The sequence below is a fragment of the Acanthopagrus latus genome, chromosome 7 (assembly GCF_904848185.1).
Source record: "Acanthopagrus latus isolate v.2019 chromosome 7, fAcaLat1.1, whole genome shotgun sequence".
Taxonomy (NCBI): domain Eukaryota; kingdom Metazoa; phylum Chordata; class Actinopteri; order Spariformes; family Sparidae; genus Acanthopagrus; species Acanthopagrus latus.
Genome location: NC_051045.1, coordinates 25,357,824 through 25,372,399, shown reverse-complemented (window position 1 = coordinate 25,372,399; position 14,576 = coordinate 25,357,824). Strand labels below are relative to the sequence as shown.

Genomic DNA, 14,576 nt, shown 5'->3' with positions numbered 1-14,576 from the left:
TCAGTCCTCTGTAGTTACTGTAGGGATATGATGGTGATTTTATGATCTGCTTTCACTCACTCACTCACTCACACACACACACTCACACACACACACACACTCTCCATTGACGCCAAGCCAAACCCCGAGGCCGGCCTCTCTCTACCGGGAGCCAATTGCGGCGCGCCGAGCAGGCGAGCCTTCATGAGCCGACCCCCTAATTTGACGGGTATAACATACCCAGCTCCGATCATGTGACAGCTAAGCGAACAACCACAGGGAGAGAGAGCGATAGTGTGTGCATGTGTGCGCGCGCGTGTGTGTGAGAAAGAGAGAGAGAGGAGAGAGAGAGAGAGAGAGTGAGAGAGAGGGAGACGGCGTGTGGATGCGTCCAGCTATGCAAAGACCGTGTCGTGGAGTTATATTGCCATTACGCACTATTACGCACTGACAGCAACTTTGAAGGAAAGAGCGCTCGGCGCGGAGGAGCGGAATTTGTGGATTCCTCGCGTTTGCAGGTGAGTGCGCGGGAGGCGGACACGCTGCTGTGATTTAACAGTGGGCTGAAAAAAAAAAAAGTGTTTATGTGTTTGTTTATTTGAGCGCGCGTGTTTTCTGTCCGTCGTAGTGGAGCGCAGAGGGGCAGGACGCGTGGCTCCGCCGAGTGAATGGAGACGCGTTTGGTGTCTGTGCCGCGCCACACATGCGAGTTTAGACTCAGGACTGTTTGTTTCATGCATTGAGCTGCAGCCACTACAATAAAAAAAAGAAGAAAAAAAAACATTTTGAAATTCTTCTTTAAATCCTTTATATCGCGTAAAGCTCTGTGTGTTTTCTGTGATATGCTGCCACAGTTAAACATGCCATGAATCCGCAGTTAACCCCCATAACTGATTATTCTTGCAGCGTGGTGAGCACCAGGAGACATCACGCTGTCAAAGCCTCTCTGATGTCTCGCAGGGTTACCATCGGGCAAATGACTTAAGACTCGGCCATGCCAAAGTGTTCCAAACTCTCGTCCCAAACTTCTTTTTTTTCCATGAGGTGTCGCCTGTGCGCAGCGGCAGACCCCCTGCCTCATGTCATATGATCTTATCATATTAGCCACCATATCTGAGTCGAATTATGGGGGGTGAGGTCAATAATTACACAACCAACTTTAGGCAGGACTCAACAGCAGAGGAACAATCACCTTTAAAGGCCTGTGATTGTCAAGTGAGGCAGCGATGCATTCAGTAGACTTCACTCTGGAAAAACGGCTGCTGTTAAGGATTTACAGGAGAGGGCGCACAATCTTTTTTTTGTTTTGTTTTCAGCCTCTCCTGCAGCGCGCATGCAGCCTTTTTAAGGGTTTTAAAGTTGACTTTAGTGTCAAGCTTAATCGTCATGAGCCACTCATTGCATAAAGGCCGTTTGATAATATCTGGCTTTTTTTTTTTTTTTTTTTTTTTTTATAATCCGTGTAAATGTAGCTGTGGCGCATTGTTTGTGGGCTGTTTGGTGGATAAAAATAGACTCTAAATCCTTCACTCATCACCCCATTGAAATCTGCTGTTCTTGGACTGAAGGACTGAAATGAAATACCACTGACACTGACGTCAGCTTTTAGATGAACTTTGTATTTTTTTTTTTTTTTTCATTGTAATGCCTTCAAGCATGTCTTTAAAATTGATGTCAGGTCAGAGAAATGGAAGAGAAAACGCATCATGGAATGACTGCGGGCCCATGTGGCTTTAATGTTAGACGTGGTGAGAAATGGGAACCCCTGATTCCACATGGTCAGCGTGAAGTGTGAACCAGCAGCTGCAGCGTCCACACACACACACACACACACGCGCGCGCACATGCTCACAGTCTTCAAATTCCACTTCCTTTCCACTGGTTGACTTTCCTTTTGAAGTGCCATCAGCTGCAGACCCCTTGAACAAGCAGCAGGTAGTGCAGAGAGATCATAATAATCATTTTCAGTCGGTCTGCTGGTTTACTTATTTTTGATACAGTGTAAACTCGAGGCATTCTCTTTTAAAACATTAACCTCGAGCCACAGCGATGCAATGTGTTACTGTGTTGTCCAGCTGGTTTTGTTTAACACATATTTGTTAACTATACAGTTGGATTCAATCAAAATTTAACTCAACCAAGTACAGTCAAAGCAGGTGACATAGGATGGTCACTATCTTCTTATACAAAAACACTGGCTGTTGTGCAGTCCAATTCAAGTGCAGTTTTCTTCCATTGTCCTAACTGATGAATGCACTTGTTCTGTCTTTTGCAGGAAGAAAAATAAGAGGTTTTTCATTAACAATCGGCCGATCTCCAGCGGAACAGCTTGATCTCCAGAGCACAGCAGAATCCGGCTTCATTCAGTCTTCCGCACAGGAATGGTGGATCACTTGCCGCTTGGTGAGGAGACCTTCCTGTATTATACCGGCTCTCCGGGGTCTGACTACGCCAATGGTGGTGTGTCGCCAGGCATCATGGTAACTGACGCATGCATCTACCATTGCCACCACCACCCCTACCAAGGGGTGACGCTCTCGTCCTCCCCTCGCCTCTCTGAGGACGACCTCAGCGACTCCTCAAGCCCACGTTCCTCCCTCTGCTCCAGCCCTGAGTCCTCCTCGCCGACGTTACGGCACGTTCTCGACTCAAGCTATGAAAGCAGGAGCAGCAGGAGCAGTGGGAGCTGCAGCTCCTCAGGAGAGAGTCAGGACAGCCTGCTGGACCTCCTCCTCTCACAGGCCTCCCTCACCAATGCCAGCAGCAGCTGTCATTCTTCTCCCTTATCTTCCTCTCTATCCCTATCCTCCCCATCCCCTTCCTCCTCCTCACCTGCCCCACTCTTACCCATGGGCCTGGCCTGGGAGTCCAAGCGAGAGCAGCGGCTGAGTCTCCTACACCAGCAGGCCAGAGAGGACTGTTACGAGTTCCCTGTCTTCCTGGACGAGATGCAGGATCCTGCAGCGTTTCTCTTTCAGCCCACCCTGGAGGAGATAGAGGAGTTCCTGGAGGAGAACATGGTGGTGGCGATGCGGAAAGAAGATGAGGGGAGCGACGAGGGGATGTCAACAACGTCAGAGGATGCTGAAGCGGAAAGTTCAAGGACAATAGCTGGAGATCACGTCTCGGTGTCGCCGAACTCAGATCAGACTGTGCCTGTGGCTAATTCTCCACTCTCCTCCTACACAGAGACCAAACACACACCATGTGCTTCTGACATGGACAGCTTGCCATCAGTGGATATGAGTTGCATAACTAGTTCGAGCCCTACGAGTAGTGGAGTTGATGCAATCAAACAAGAGGACTGTGGTTCACTGCCAGCCTCATCAGAAGCTACCAGCGCTACACCCAGTGTGCCTGTCATCCTACAGATCCAGCCCATTCAGATCAAACAAGAACCCAACCCTAGTGCCATATCAGATGCTGTCGCCCAGAAAACCCAAACCCAGACAACCGAATCCCAGCCAACCCAGGCTCCATCGGATATCAAAATCGCCCAACTCCTGGTCAACATCCAGGGGCAGACCTTTGCCTTGGTGCCTCAACTGCTTTCCCCGGCAAACGTTGCCGGCTCATGCAAGAATGGAAGCGTTGCTTCGTCCAAATTTGTCCGGATCGCGCCGGTTCCCATCGCTGCAAAACCAATTGGGCTCGGGGAAGGTGTGTTAGGTGCAGGTTCAGCAGCAGGGGTCCTCGCTGGAGGTCAGAGGTACCAGAAGAGTGCAGTAGCAGACCTTATTAAAATGCACAAGTGCTCTTTTCCCGGCTGTAATAAGATGTACACCAAGAGCAGCCACCTTAAAGCCCACCTGAGGAGGCACACGGGGGAGAAGCCCTTCGCCTGCACATGGCCCGGCTGTGGATGGAGGTGAGCAGAACCAAGTGTTGTCATATACATCAAGCAAAATATTAGAATAAGATCAGCCACACGATCAGCCACAACTTTGAAAGGCACGTCCCACTGATGCTCGATCTGATTGGGATCTGGGAAATTTGGAGGCCAGGTGGATGCCTTGCACGCCTCGTCACATGCTGAGGGCCGTTGCAATGAGGGGTCTACTTGGTCAGCAACGGCGTTTTGGGTTGGTGGTGCGTGACAAGTGGCATCCGCATGAATGCTGGGACACAAAGTTACCCAGCAGAACACGGCTGATCGTTGTGTATCTTCTTGTTGCCTCCAGACTTGTTCACCAACCTAGAACAGGTTGCATCAGCAAATGGAAATGAGTGAATAGATTGATGGTGCGGCCAAATCTATATGTTGTGTTCTTGGAGTGCCAAGTCTTGTATCTCCTATCTGTGGTCTGTCTACACCACAGAGATTAGAGGAACAAGTGTTATCAACTTCCGCTGCGGTCTCATATGCAGACACTTGAAGATAGCCATTGATGATTGACTTTTCCAAATGTGTGTAGACTTGGACGAGATGCTCATTACTTTGTCATGTTACTGTAAGAACAGCAATGAAGGTGCTTTGGTGCAGGGTTAGTACTGACAAGAACAGATTGTGACGCTTTTTTAGTAAAGCGCAAATTGTATTTCATCAGGTGCTATTGTTTGTATGTTACACTCCTTTTAAAGGGCAGAAACATGGTGTCAAACGAGTCTACAGTTATTCCAGAGGTTGGCTTTGATGTCACAGCTGTGTTTAAAAGGACCGTGGTATTGTTTTACAGGACAGAGAAAGGTTTTATGAGGGCATAAATATGTGATAAATATACGACGAGATGATACAGGAGGCTCAGTTTAGTGTTTATGGATGGGAGGGGAAGGGGAAACGGCTCATCCTCAGGCAAACTACATTCAAGAAGTCTTTTTAAGAGGGTTATAATTTGTCCTCTTCCACATGCTGGCTGTGTGTCCCCACTATCTGTATTTTTGTACCATGGTAAGTTGTAGATTAGATAGAGTGCCTTTTGAAGTTGTCTGTGCGCAGACTTTGCCCCCTGCCAGTTATTCCACTTGTTTGCTCACTGTCTGCAAGCACTTCACGCACACGCACGCATTAATGCAGTAGAGATACACTGGATTATTGCAGAATCAAGTTCAAAGTCTTCACTTCAGACATGGCTCTCAATTCTCTAATTTTGACACCGTTTCAGAATAAGTAATTGGATTTCTTTAATTATTGCTTTTATTTAAATAAAAACAACCAAAAAAAAAAAAAAAAAATCCTCATTTAAACTTTTCTGTCCAAAGTGCAGATGCCAACTTTCGACCTGTTGTTCAGTGGATACCACCTCTATACATACAGCTATTGCTCAACACTGCATAGAGAGTCTTGCATGTGTGTGTGTGTGTGTGTGTACAGTTCTTCTTTCCACATATGGGCGGATGCTGGGTTAAACCAGGGCAAGCATCATGCTTATAGTTGAATCATGGCATGGATTTAAGTATAGGGAGGAGGTGAGAACCTCTATTAGGTTTAGGTCAGGAAAGTAATGCAAATGTGTGTATGAGAAAGAGCTGATCAGATAAGTTTGGCTCAGCTCAGCAGACAGTTCCGGCCCACGCTGTATCAGTCTCCCTCTAACATCACACGCTGCGAGGAGGCTGCACTGCACCTGCAGCTATTTCAAATCCTCCATATCCAACGTCTTTTTTTTGTTTTGTTTTGTTTTTTTTTCCACAGTATGCTTTATGTCTGGGCATACATCCAAGTATTTAGAAGCATATTATGTAATATCAAATTATACCGGAGGAACAAAAAGTTGTGTCATTACAGCCTGGCTGGCTTGAGGCCAGTGTGCTTTTCTTCACATGTCAGATGAAGGATTAATGTGTTAAAGCTGGGGCTGGTTAGATCGCAGAAACCAGAAAGAGCAGGCTGCGACTGCCCCGTCTCGCTCGAGCTGGCCAGTTGGGAGATGTGTGTGAGCCGTCAGTTCGCCACGTTCAACAAGCTCTCTAAGCTTTTTTGTCCTATCGCAAAAAAAAAGTGTTGCAGCCCAGATCTGGCCCTCATCAGACACGTTCATGTGGCCTAAATGCCGTGTGGAATGACCGCGCTTGGAAGGCCCACTCCTGTTTGCCAGATCTGAGCAACAGGCAGGTAATACACAATGGCCACAATAAACCAGAACCGGCCAAAGTGCGGAGCCGACACAGCTCGGATGAGGGTGTCTGGCACATTTTTGCTACCTGGGAAACACAATAAAACTTAAAAAGGTTTTGCTGCTTTTCTTTGTTATTTATGATGATAAATGAAGAATTTGGGGTGTTTTTTAAGATGTCATTTCGGGCTCAGGGAATTTGTGATAAGTACTTTTTAACAATCAAAGATAATGAAAATACTAATTAGTTGCAGCCCTGTCCAAAATGTAGGACTACTCCTTTAATTTGGCTTTTAGCGTTTTAAAAAGTCTACCTAACTCAGGTAACTTCAAACATTCGCCGTCCCAACTGGGGACCATGCACGATACCCCCAGTCCTCCTAAAACTACACTTGAGCTGTCTGTGCATGACAGCAGCAGTATACTGTATTATACAGTTGCCCATTTTCCTGCTCCTCTCCCTTTTGGACAGGAAATGGAGGTGAGCTGGGGAGTCAGGTACCTCAAACCCTCGGTAACTTCAGAGTAGATCCATGTGCCGGCCTCCTCTGAAGTACAGAGGAGTGCTATTTCATTGGCTGGTCTCAAGGTTATATATCTGTCTCTGCCAAACTGTTTTCTTGTTCAAAGCTTTTTTGGACCGGGCTCACCCCCCCCCCCCCCCTCTGTCTCCCTGGCATCTACTTTATGCTCATGTACAGATCTGAATGCATGGTCAAAGTCACATGTAAACACTTAAAGGTACACATGCGGGCAACACACATAAACACACACGGTTACGCAGTATTTTAAGCTCGCACCTGCATGGAGACTCGGTGTTCGATGGCTCAAACCCAAACAGTTTGCTGTAATAACACTGTGACGTGTGTGTACTCGACATCTGTCATCGGGGCATTGGCGTGTTGTCCTTGTCAGCTGATGCGTTCATGGTCACGACAAAACAATGCTGTAGGGTGGTGACCGGCCGTCGCGCCGTGATTTAGTGCTGGAACTTAATTGACAGGCAACGAGAGGGAACCAGTGAGGGTCGGGTACTCAGCGGTGTCGGACTCAAGATGTTTGAGGGGCCGGCACGGGAAAACAATAAAGAGGCCACTGCACCAGCTGTGTGCGGTGGGGAACCAACGCTCACAAAGTCCTGGTGTATTTATAGTGAAGAGAGGGCACTTCGCCATGTTTTGTTCACTGTAAGGGCACCCTAGAGGGCACTTTATCATTACTGAATGTATTTGTAATGCAAAAAATACAAAACTGACCATTCTAACCTGAGTAAAAACCTGCTCTGTCTTAAAGCTGATGAGTGTACTGCATTTGAAAACCTCAAATCCAGGCCCCGTATAAGCTGCAGCCGACGTTGCGCTCATTCACAGAGAGTTAGAGCCTCCTACATGACTGGCGAGGCATAGCCAACTTTATCCAGATCTATGTGTAATTAGATACAAGTTGAAGAAGTCATTGGTGGATGTGACTGGACTTCTTTTACTGTCTTAGTTGATGTTAGCTTAGCATTTTTACTCACGTTAGCCAAAAATCAGCAAGTCTGAAAGTCCTTATCAGCATGCTATTTAGTGCCATTACTAGAGCAGTATGTTTATTTGTATGCCCTGAATCTTGGAATGAAACCTATAGTATATGATTTCCATGCTTATATGAGATCATTTTAACAACAACAGCAGGACAAAAATGGCCGTTCTTCCTTCTTCTTTGGATAAGACTGAGGATGACATTGTCAGCAGGATTACACAAAAACTAATTAATGAATTTTGATGAAACGTAGATGGAGGATGGGTCTTGGCCAAGAACACACCCCTTAACATTTGGTGTGGACCTGGTGACAAAAATATTCTTACTCCCTTTAACATAAAAAATAATAATAACGCATGGCCTATAACGAAAAATGTTATCACAGAGAGAGTAAAGTACCAACAAAAGGTACCGTTGGGGACCGGCACCGAGTTCCATGTGTTCAAATGTGAACAGTACCCATCCCCTAGGACAAACTTTACTATCTGTCAGTTGTGATATGTTACATACCAGCTTCCTTCCTCTGCGGGGGGTTCACGGTGGTTGGGGTCATCTACAGAACAGCGTTGGTGGAGCTAGCGAGGTTTAGTGCGCTGCTAGAGAACAACTTCAGGGATCAAATCCAGATTTGTGTGTTTGAAAAAAAAAAATCCATTTTATGAAACCTGTCAAAAGAGGTTTTATGCTTTATGTATATAGCTTTTCATGTAGGAGGCAAACTTCTGTCACTGATTAGTGCTGTCATGCATTAATATATTTTCCCCTTCTGCTTGCGCAGAGTTGAAATTGAGCCGCTCATAAACACGCTGACGGGAGACACAAAGGGCTTTTGAGCTGTCAGGATAAGCTAGATGAAAAGACACAATGAAAATAAAGATCACAGATGAACAGTAACGCTCTGTACAGTACATGTGCTCACCAGTATCTGTGTTACAGTAATTTTCCAGGTGTGTAACCAGCCTAACCGCTCCACCTTCCTCAGCTGTTTTTACAGCGCTCTGTTGGCTGCAGCCCAGAGTGTAGCGACAAGCTAGAACAAAGCCTGCATACGTCTTTCCCACAAGCGCCCACGCTAATATGTACGCTATGTGTTGGCGCTGCAACCACGCCAAGCCAACCCGAAAGACTCAAGGTGCAAAAAAAAAAAGTCCTCGAGTTTTCGACACAAGTGCCCTCCACCCCTGTAAACTCGGTGACCTCGACCCCCTCGTCCCCGGAACGTATGGAGCTGAGAAACCTGACACATGCCAGATTGGGAGAGGGAGGAGTGAAGAAATAGAGGAAGGGCTTTAGTACAGCAAGAGAGGGCATGAGTTTGAGAAAGAAAAGGCGAACTGGCACATGATCAGTCTCTTCCCCCCCCCCCAAGACAATCAGGTTGTCTATTTGCATAAGTCCTTAATGCATGTTCCGTTGAAAGATCTTCCCCAGTGCACCGTGTTATATTTGGGCTCAGGCCCAGTTTCAGTCAGTAGAATAGCATGAACGTGGTTTGTGTCGTGCCCCAGCTTGAAGACGAGAGCACAGCTTTAGGGTGAAACGTGTCTCACTTACAGATTACCATAACGATCAAATGTACAGTCACATAGTGGTACGGAGCGGACAAGAACAGAGCGTAAAGAGACGTGTGAGGTCATTTCTTTTTTTCATTTCTTATCAAGGCAGTTTTGGTTTGCTCGCATTATTATTTTTTTATCTCAGTTTTTTCTCGTGTGTCCAGCTCGTCATCATGAACTGTAAAACAGTAAACAGTTGAAAGCAGCAGGACAAATCTCATCAGAGTGCACATTGCTGATTTTGTTCGTAAGCGCTGATGCAGTTTGCTAAGGAGTGAGGCATCTTGCTTCTTTCTCGTCTCTGCAGAGAGGTGCGCATGCACGGTGTTTATCGGGCACGCGAGGCTCGACTAGTGCAACGGTGGCTACAGTTTTGATATCTTTTACCTCAGTCTCTCTGTCGAACTCAGCGCTGACTGAATGACGTTGGAGCGCTGCATGAGCAGAGACTGGTAGAAACGTATAAACAAGCCTGCGTCCTTAACTCCGTGCCCCATCACAGCACCGTGCCCGAAACGGGGACAAAAATAAGGTGCCCACCCAGGTGTTGTGTTTCACTGCCGCTCCGAGCTGAGGCCGCTCAACACCTGTGACTGCTGCCAAGTCATTTGATGGGGGTGGGGGTTTCAATGCCGACTGTACCCATTCACATGTGAGACCTAAGCCAGATGTTGGTGGGTGTTTTTTTTTCTGTCTGAAGGGGGTATAAACGACTGATTATCTGCAGTAGTTTGAGTGTTCTGAGCTCGCGTGATGAGATCATCGCCTATAAGTGTGAGAGTGGAACCGTCATCGTCCATGCGCCAGATAGTCCGTGGCTGTCTGACAGTAGGCCAAGTTGTGATTCATCGGAAGAGATGCAGGTTAAGAAGACGTCCGCACCAAACAGCCCTCACGTGTTCGTTCGCGAGGATCGTAGCTTTTCAGATGCTATGTTAAGCTCTTGCCAGTTATCTTCTTTTTATAACGGGGCCATTAAAATGATGAATAGGCCGCTTGTGTAATCCACGTCTGGAGTGGAAATGCTTTGAAATAACTGTGAGTGATGTTTATACATCTCTGTGAATTATCGCCTTCATGCCTGCAGCCTGCCGCCGCCGCTACTGGAAGTGCGCCGGGAAATCAGTCTGTGTTATAAATTAATCTGATCTTAACAGCTTTGCTAATATATACAGATACACACAAGGATCTACACAGGCGCGCACGCATTTACAACAGGAACTGTATCGTCCACTTAACCCTTCACTGATACGATACCCATTCTGGCCGGAGCTCATAGAGACAAGAGCGGAGCAGGCCAGGAATAGACGGAGCTTGGATCTGCAGCGCTCGTGTGCTGAGCTAAATATGGGATGGCTCTTTAATTTCATAGAGTAGACCCAGGGCAATACACATGTGTAGTGTCACACATCTCAGATTACCCCTCATATTAAACAGCTTGACATGGCTTTAATGCTATTTAGCAGCTTGAAGCATGACGGCATTCATTATCTTTACAAGGGAGGTGCTGCACACGTACAGATTGTCGGTTCACGCACAGAAGTGGAGAGGCTGGAGCATTTCCAGATTTATCATTGTAAAGCCTCAGTGTTTCTCATTACCGACTGTTGACTGACAGCCGGGATTAGATTATTATACTGAGCGGGGGGAAGTACAGTAATCACATCCCTGGCTCTCCCCCTTTCTCTCCAGGTTCTCCCGGTCCGACGAGCTGTCCCGACACCGGCGCTCCCACTCCGGAGTGAAGCCGTACCAGTGCATCGTCTGCGAGAAGAAGTTCGCCCGCAGCGATCACCTGTCGAAACACCTCAAAGTCCACCGCTTTCCACGAAGCAGCAGGACAGGACGCTCTGCAAACTGACTCCTCTGACCCCACTTTGACAGACTGACGTTGAGCGGGAAAGGGGGGGCAGGAGGGGGCCCGTGTTCCTGCATTTGTGTGTGACGAAGGACAGAGGAAGGGAGGGGGGGTGGGTGTCCGGGGGGGTTAAAGTCCAAACACCTTTTAAAGGAGTCCGTGCAGGACTCTTGAGCTTTGCGTGTGTGTTTATGTTCAAATATGTACGCGTGACGTACATTCATGGTACTGTGATAATTTATTGGGTGGTGAGGAAAAGACTGTAAAAAAACTGAACTAAAGCAGAAAACTGTTACTTGACACAACACCCTCACAGGTGGAATAAGCTTCTTGTATATTACGACTTTTTTTTTTTTTTTTTTCTTTTTTTTGTGTCTCAGTCGAATCTTTAAGCTGATCTAATTTGAAGAAATTTGCTATTCAGAGTATTTTTTACACTTTGAGGTAAGTTGTTATTGTTGGAGTAAAGAAAAAAAAAACGCCTTATCAAAAACAGTTTCATCACTAAGGGGTCTGCTACTATTTAACAAAAAAAACATTTTTTTTTAACCTTCCTAGAGCCAAATGTTTAAAAAGTAATACCAACAGAAACCGCGTTGCTTAATGGCTTGAATTTAATTTGAGCTCAGTCGACGCTGGGAACTATCGGGGCCTCGGTTTGATTCTTTCTCGATAGACGGCAGAATAACGGATGCATCGACATTCCTTTAGCTTTGAATTAGTGTCTTTGTTGCCTTTGAGTCTTGTTACAGGAAAAAAAAAAAAAAAAGAAAAAAAAACACTGTAGAAACCTCAAACACAAGAACAAAGCTTAAGTTCATGTTGAATTATTGCTCACCAACAAAGATCAGGTCTGTGTAATTTGCACTGGCACACATGAAATTTCCGGTTGTCTGCCCATACAAAGTATTTTTATTTTGTTCTCACTCAACTTCGTGACAATCTATTGTCTCGTCTGGTTTAAAAGCTGTTCATCAAAATATTTTGTCATTTTAATGGCCTTTTTGGATCAAACTGACGCGATGGTACAGCGATATCCAACGGTTACCCTCAAAATATTTCAAGCCAAGGTTGAACACAAGTATTTCCAGAAACATAATGATACATCACAACATTTGTTCTCTGGCTTTGTAATTTTTTTTTTTTATGTGATGCCATATCATTTATTACTTTCTGTCACTTTACGTACTTCATGTCTCTGCTGTGAAAAATTACATAAAAGTTATTCAAGATGCTAAATTCACGTCGCTAAAACGAAGGAAAGGGAATACACATGTCACACTGGTCATGAACGAAAATCAAATCTCCTCTCTTGCCAAATCACGTTTGTTTTTGTTTGGGGTTTTTTTTTTGCCTCTTCAACAGAGTAATTTCATAATTAGTAAAAAAAAAATAATAACTTTCAAATGAAGTGAGAAATTTTAGCGTTGGCTTTTTGTATTTGTTGCCCATTTGTTAAGACTGGTATTGTGCGTCGTTGCAATATCATTTCAAGAACTCATCCCAGACTACCAGAATGAATATGTTAAAGGTGCAGTATGTAAGAACGGGCCACCTCTACAATTCATGCTCAGAATCAATAAGGGGGCACCATATCACTAGAGTGGCAGCTAACTGCTTCTAACTGTGGCTACAATTAGCTAGTTAGCTCAGTTAGCCTTAAAGCTGGCAGTCTCGAATGGGAGCGCGGAGCTCCTGGGGAGTCGTGGTGTTTAGCCTGGTACCACGGGAACTTTGGACCAGGACGGGCCAAGGATAACTGATTAGCATGCTGACTTCAAGAATGGTAGTGAATTTTTGAATGTTTTCATCTAAAATTCTTACATATTGCACCTTTGAAGTGAGCCTATGTAACTTTTGCTAAACACAGGACAAGACAGTAGTAAATGGTAAAATGCAACAGTAGCACAAGTAGAGAAGAGACAAGAAACGTGAGCAGGAAGTTAGCTAACGTTAGCCACCATGAGACACTGAAACCGCAGCGTGTCAGACCAAGAAAGGATGTTGAAACCAAATACCTGCTTGAATTAAACTGAGAAATGTATTGCTTCTTAATTAAACTTGAATTTGTAAAAGACAGAATGTGCTATGTTCTCTTTCAAAAGTTAGTTATTCACTTCGATGTAATTAATAGTTGTACTTTCCTCCAGAGTCACCTAGTGGAATATGGCTCTGTTAGCTCCCATTGAAGCCTCTTCTCTGGCCGAATCAAGATTGTTTTTCTCTTCCTCCCAACAATGAATTGCTTTAAAAGAAAAGTGACATCATATGATCTGGGTGAGGGTTTGAACGGGAATTCGTCTGTATTCATTGAGACTGGATTTATGTGCCACAGTGTCCAATAAGAAATTCAAGGGGAATCTTAATGAATCCATTTCATGTGCTTTGGCCTCACCCTAATGTGACCTGTTACAGCATCTTCATCAACGGTAAAATTGAAAAGAGCATTTAAAAAAAAACACTTTAATCTGCCCCTGGTATTGAACATATCAAATCTTTTTGCTATAAAATTTGATGCCTTTCTCATGTACTGTAAGGGAACAGTAACTGTTTTTTTTTTTTTTTCTTTTATTATCATATCGCGGTTACCTGTATAGATCGCTCTCGCGTGTGCCATTCTGCATCTCAGTTGAATTAAACCAAATGAGTCAAGGGAGGGACACAAAAAGTCAATTGCACAGAGTCCAAAGACGGCTTCCTGTGCCATTAAGTCGACGATCAGTTGACGACTTTCAATTCTGGGCTGGGTTGAAGAATGTTTGAGAATGTTTAAGTCTGAATTGGAATTGAGCTGTTTTTTTTTTTTTTTTAAATGTTTGATTTGCTGGAACGTACAGTGATTGACAAACCCTTTGAGTGTTCAGTCCGCAGCACCTGTATGGAGGAAGTGTGTGTTTTATATGTCGGCATTCCTTCCATACAATCAGAAGAAAACGCTTTTCTGAATGGGTGTCATATGTGAGCCCACGAATGTATGTAAATACTGTACATGTATCTGAAAGGAGAAGTGAAATATTCTCCCAGTGATTTTCTGTGATTGTGAAAGATTTTTTAAAAAAATATGTAAAGAAAATGTACATAACATGATAATTCAAATATATAGTGAAAAAAATGTGGTAACTTACTTTTTTGTCAGGTTTTTACACAACACATTGTAAGAAGCTCATGAACAGTTTCATAATACAGCCGTGGATCAGAATTTATAATACATTGTACCCCCAGGCATTTCTGACTGCACACCCACTCTGTCAGGTGCAAATTGCAATACAGCATGATGTATTATGAAACGTGATGAGTCTGTCATGTGCTCTGTAAATACGTTACAAAGAACAGTTGCTTGAAATCTTATATTTTTGCTTTTGTTCTTACGTAAAACACATTTACAATAAAAATCCTGAAAACAAAGAGGGGCTCTCTGTCGTTTTTTCGGCCAGCCAACGATCATTTCTCAACTTTTAGCGTTCAGGTATCTGGAGTCTCTTTTTCTCGCTGCTGACCTGATTTTTGACTTCACTCCAGTATTGCAAGTGCTCTTTCGTGTATCTTTGCTGCCCTGGTAGGACTATCTGTTAATGGCTATCAGCAAATCAGTCACCCGGGGCTTGA

The 14,576-nt window shown here is 44.8% G+C and overlaps 1 protein-coding gene across 2 annotated transcripts; it reads left to right on the top strand.

Annotated features, from left to right (window-relative positions):
- The first annotated feature begins 274 nt into the window (after positions 1–274).
- Positions 275–11,024, top strand: klf15 (Kruppel-like factor 15). Of its 2 annotated transcripts, XM_037105541.1 has the most exons (3): positions 275–497; positions 2,255–3,847; positions 10,805–10,973. In XM_037105541.1, exons 2-3 carry the CDS (start codon positions 2,361–2,363, stop codon positions 10,971–10,973), a joined length of 1,656 nt encoding a protein of 551 aa, XP_036961436.1. In that variant the 5' UTR covers positions 275–497; positions 2,255–2,360. The 2 variants fall into 2 exon arrangements, with proteins under 2 accessions (XP_036961436.1, XP_036961437.1); XM_037105542.1 differs by lacking the exon at positions 275–497 and having other exon boundaries at positions 2,361–3,847; positions 10,805–11,024.
- Positions 11,025–14,576: the final 3,552 nt, after the last annotated feature.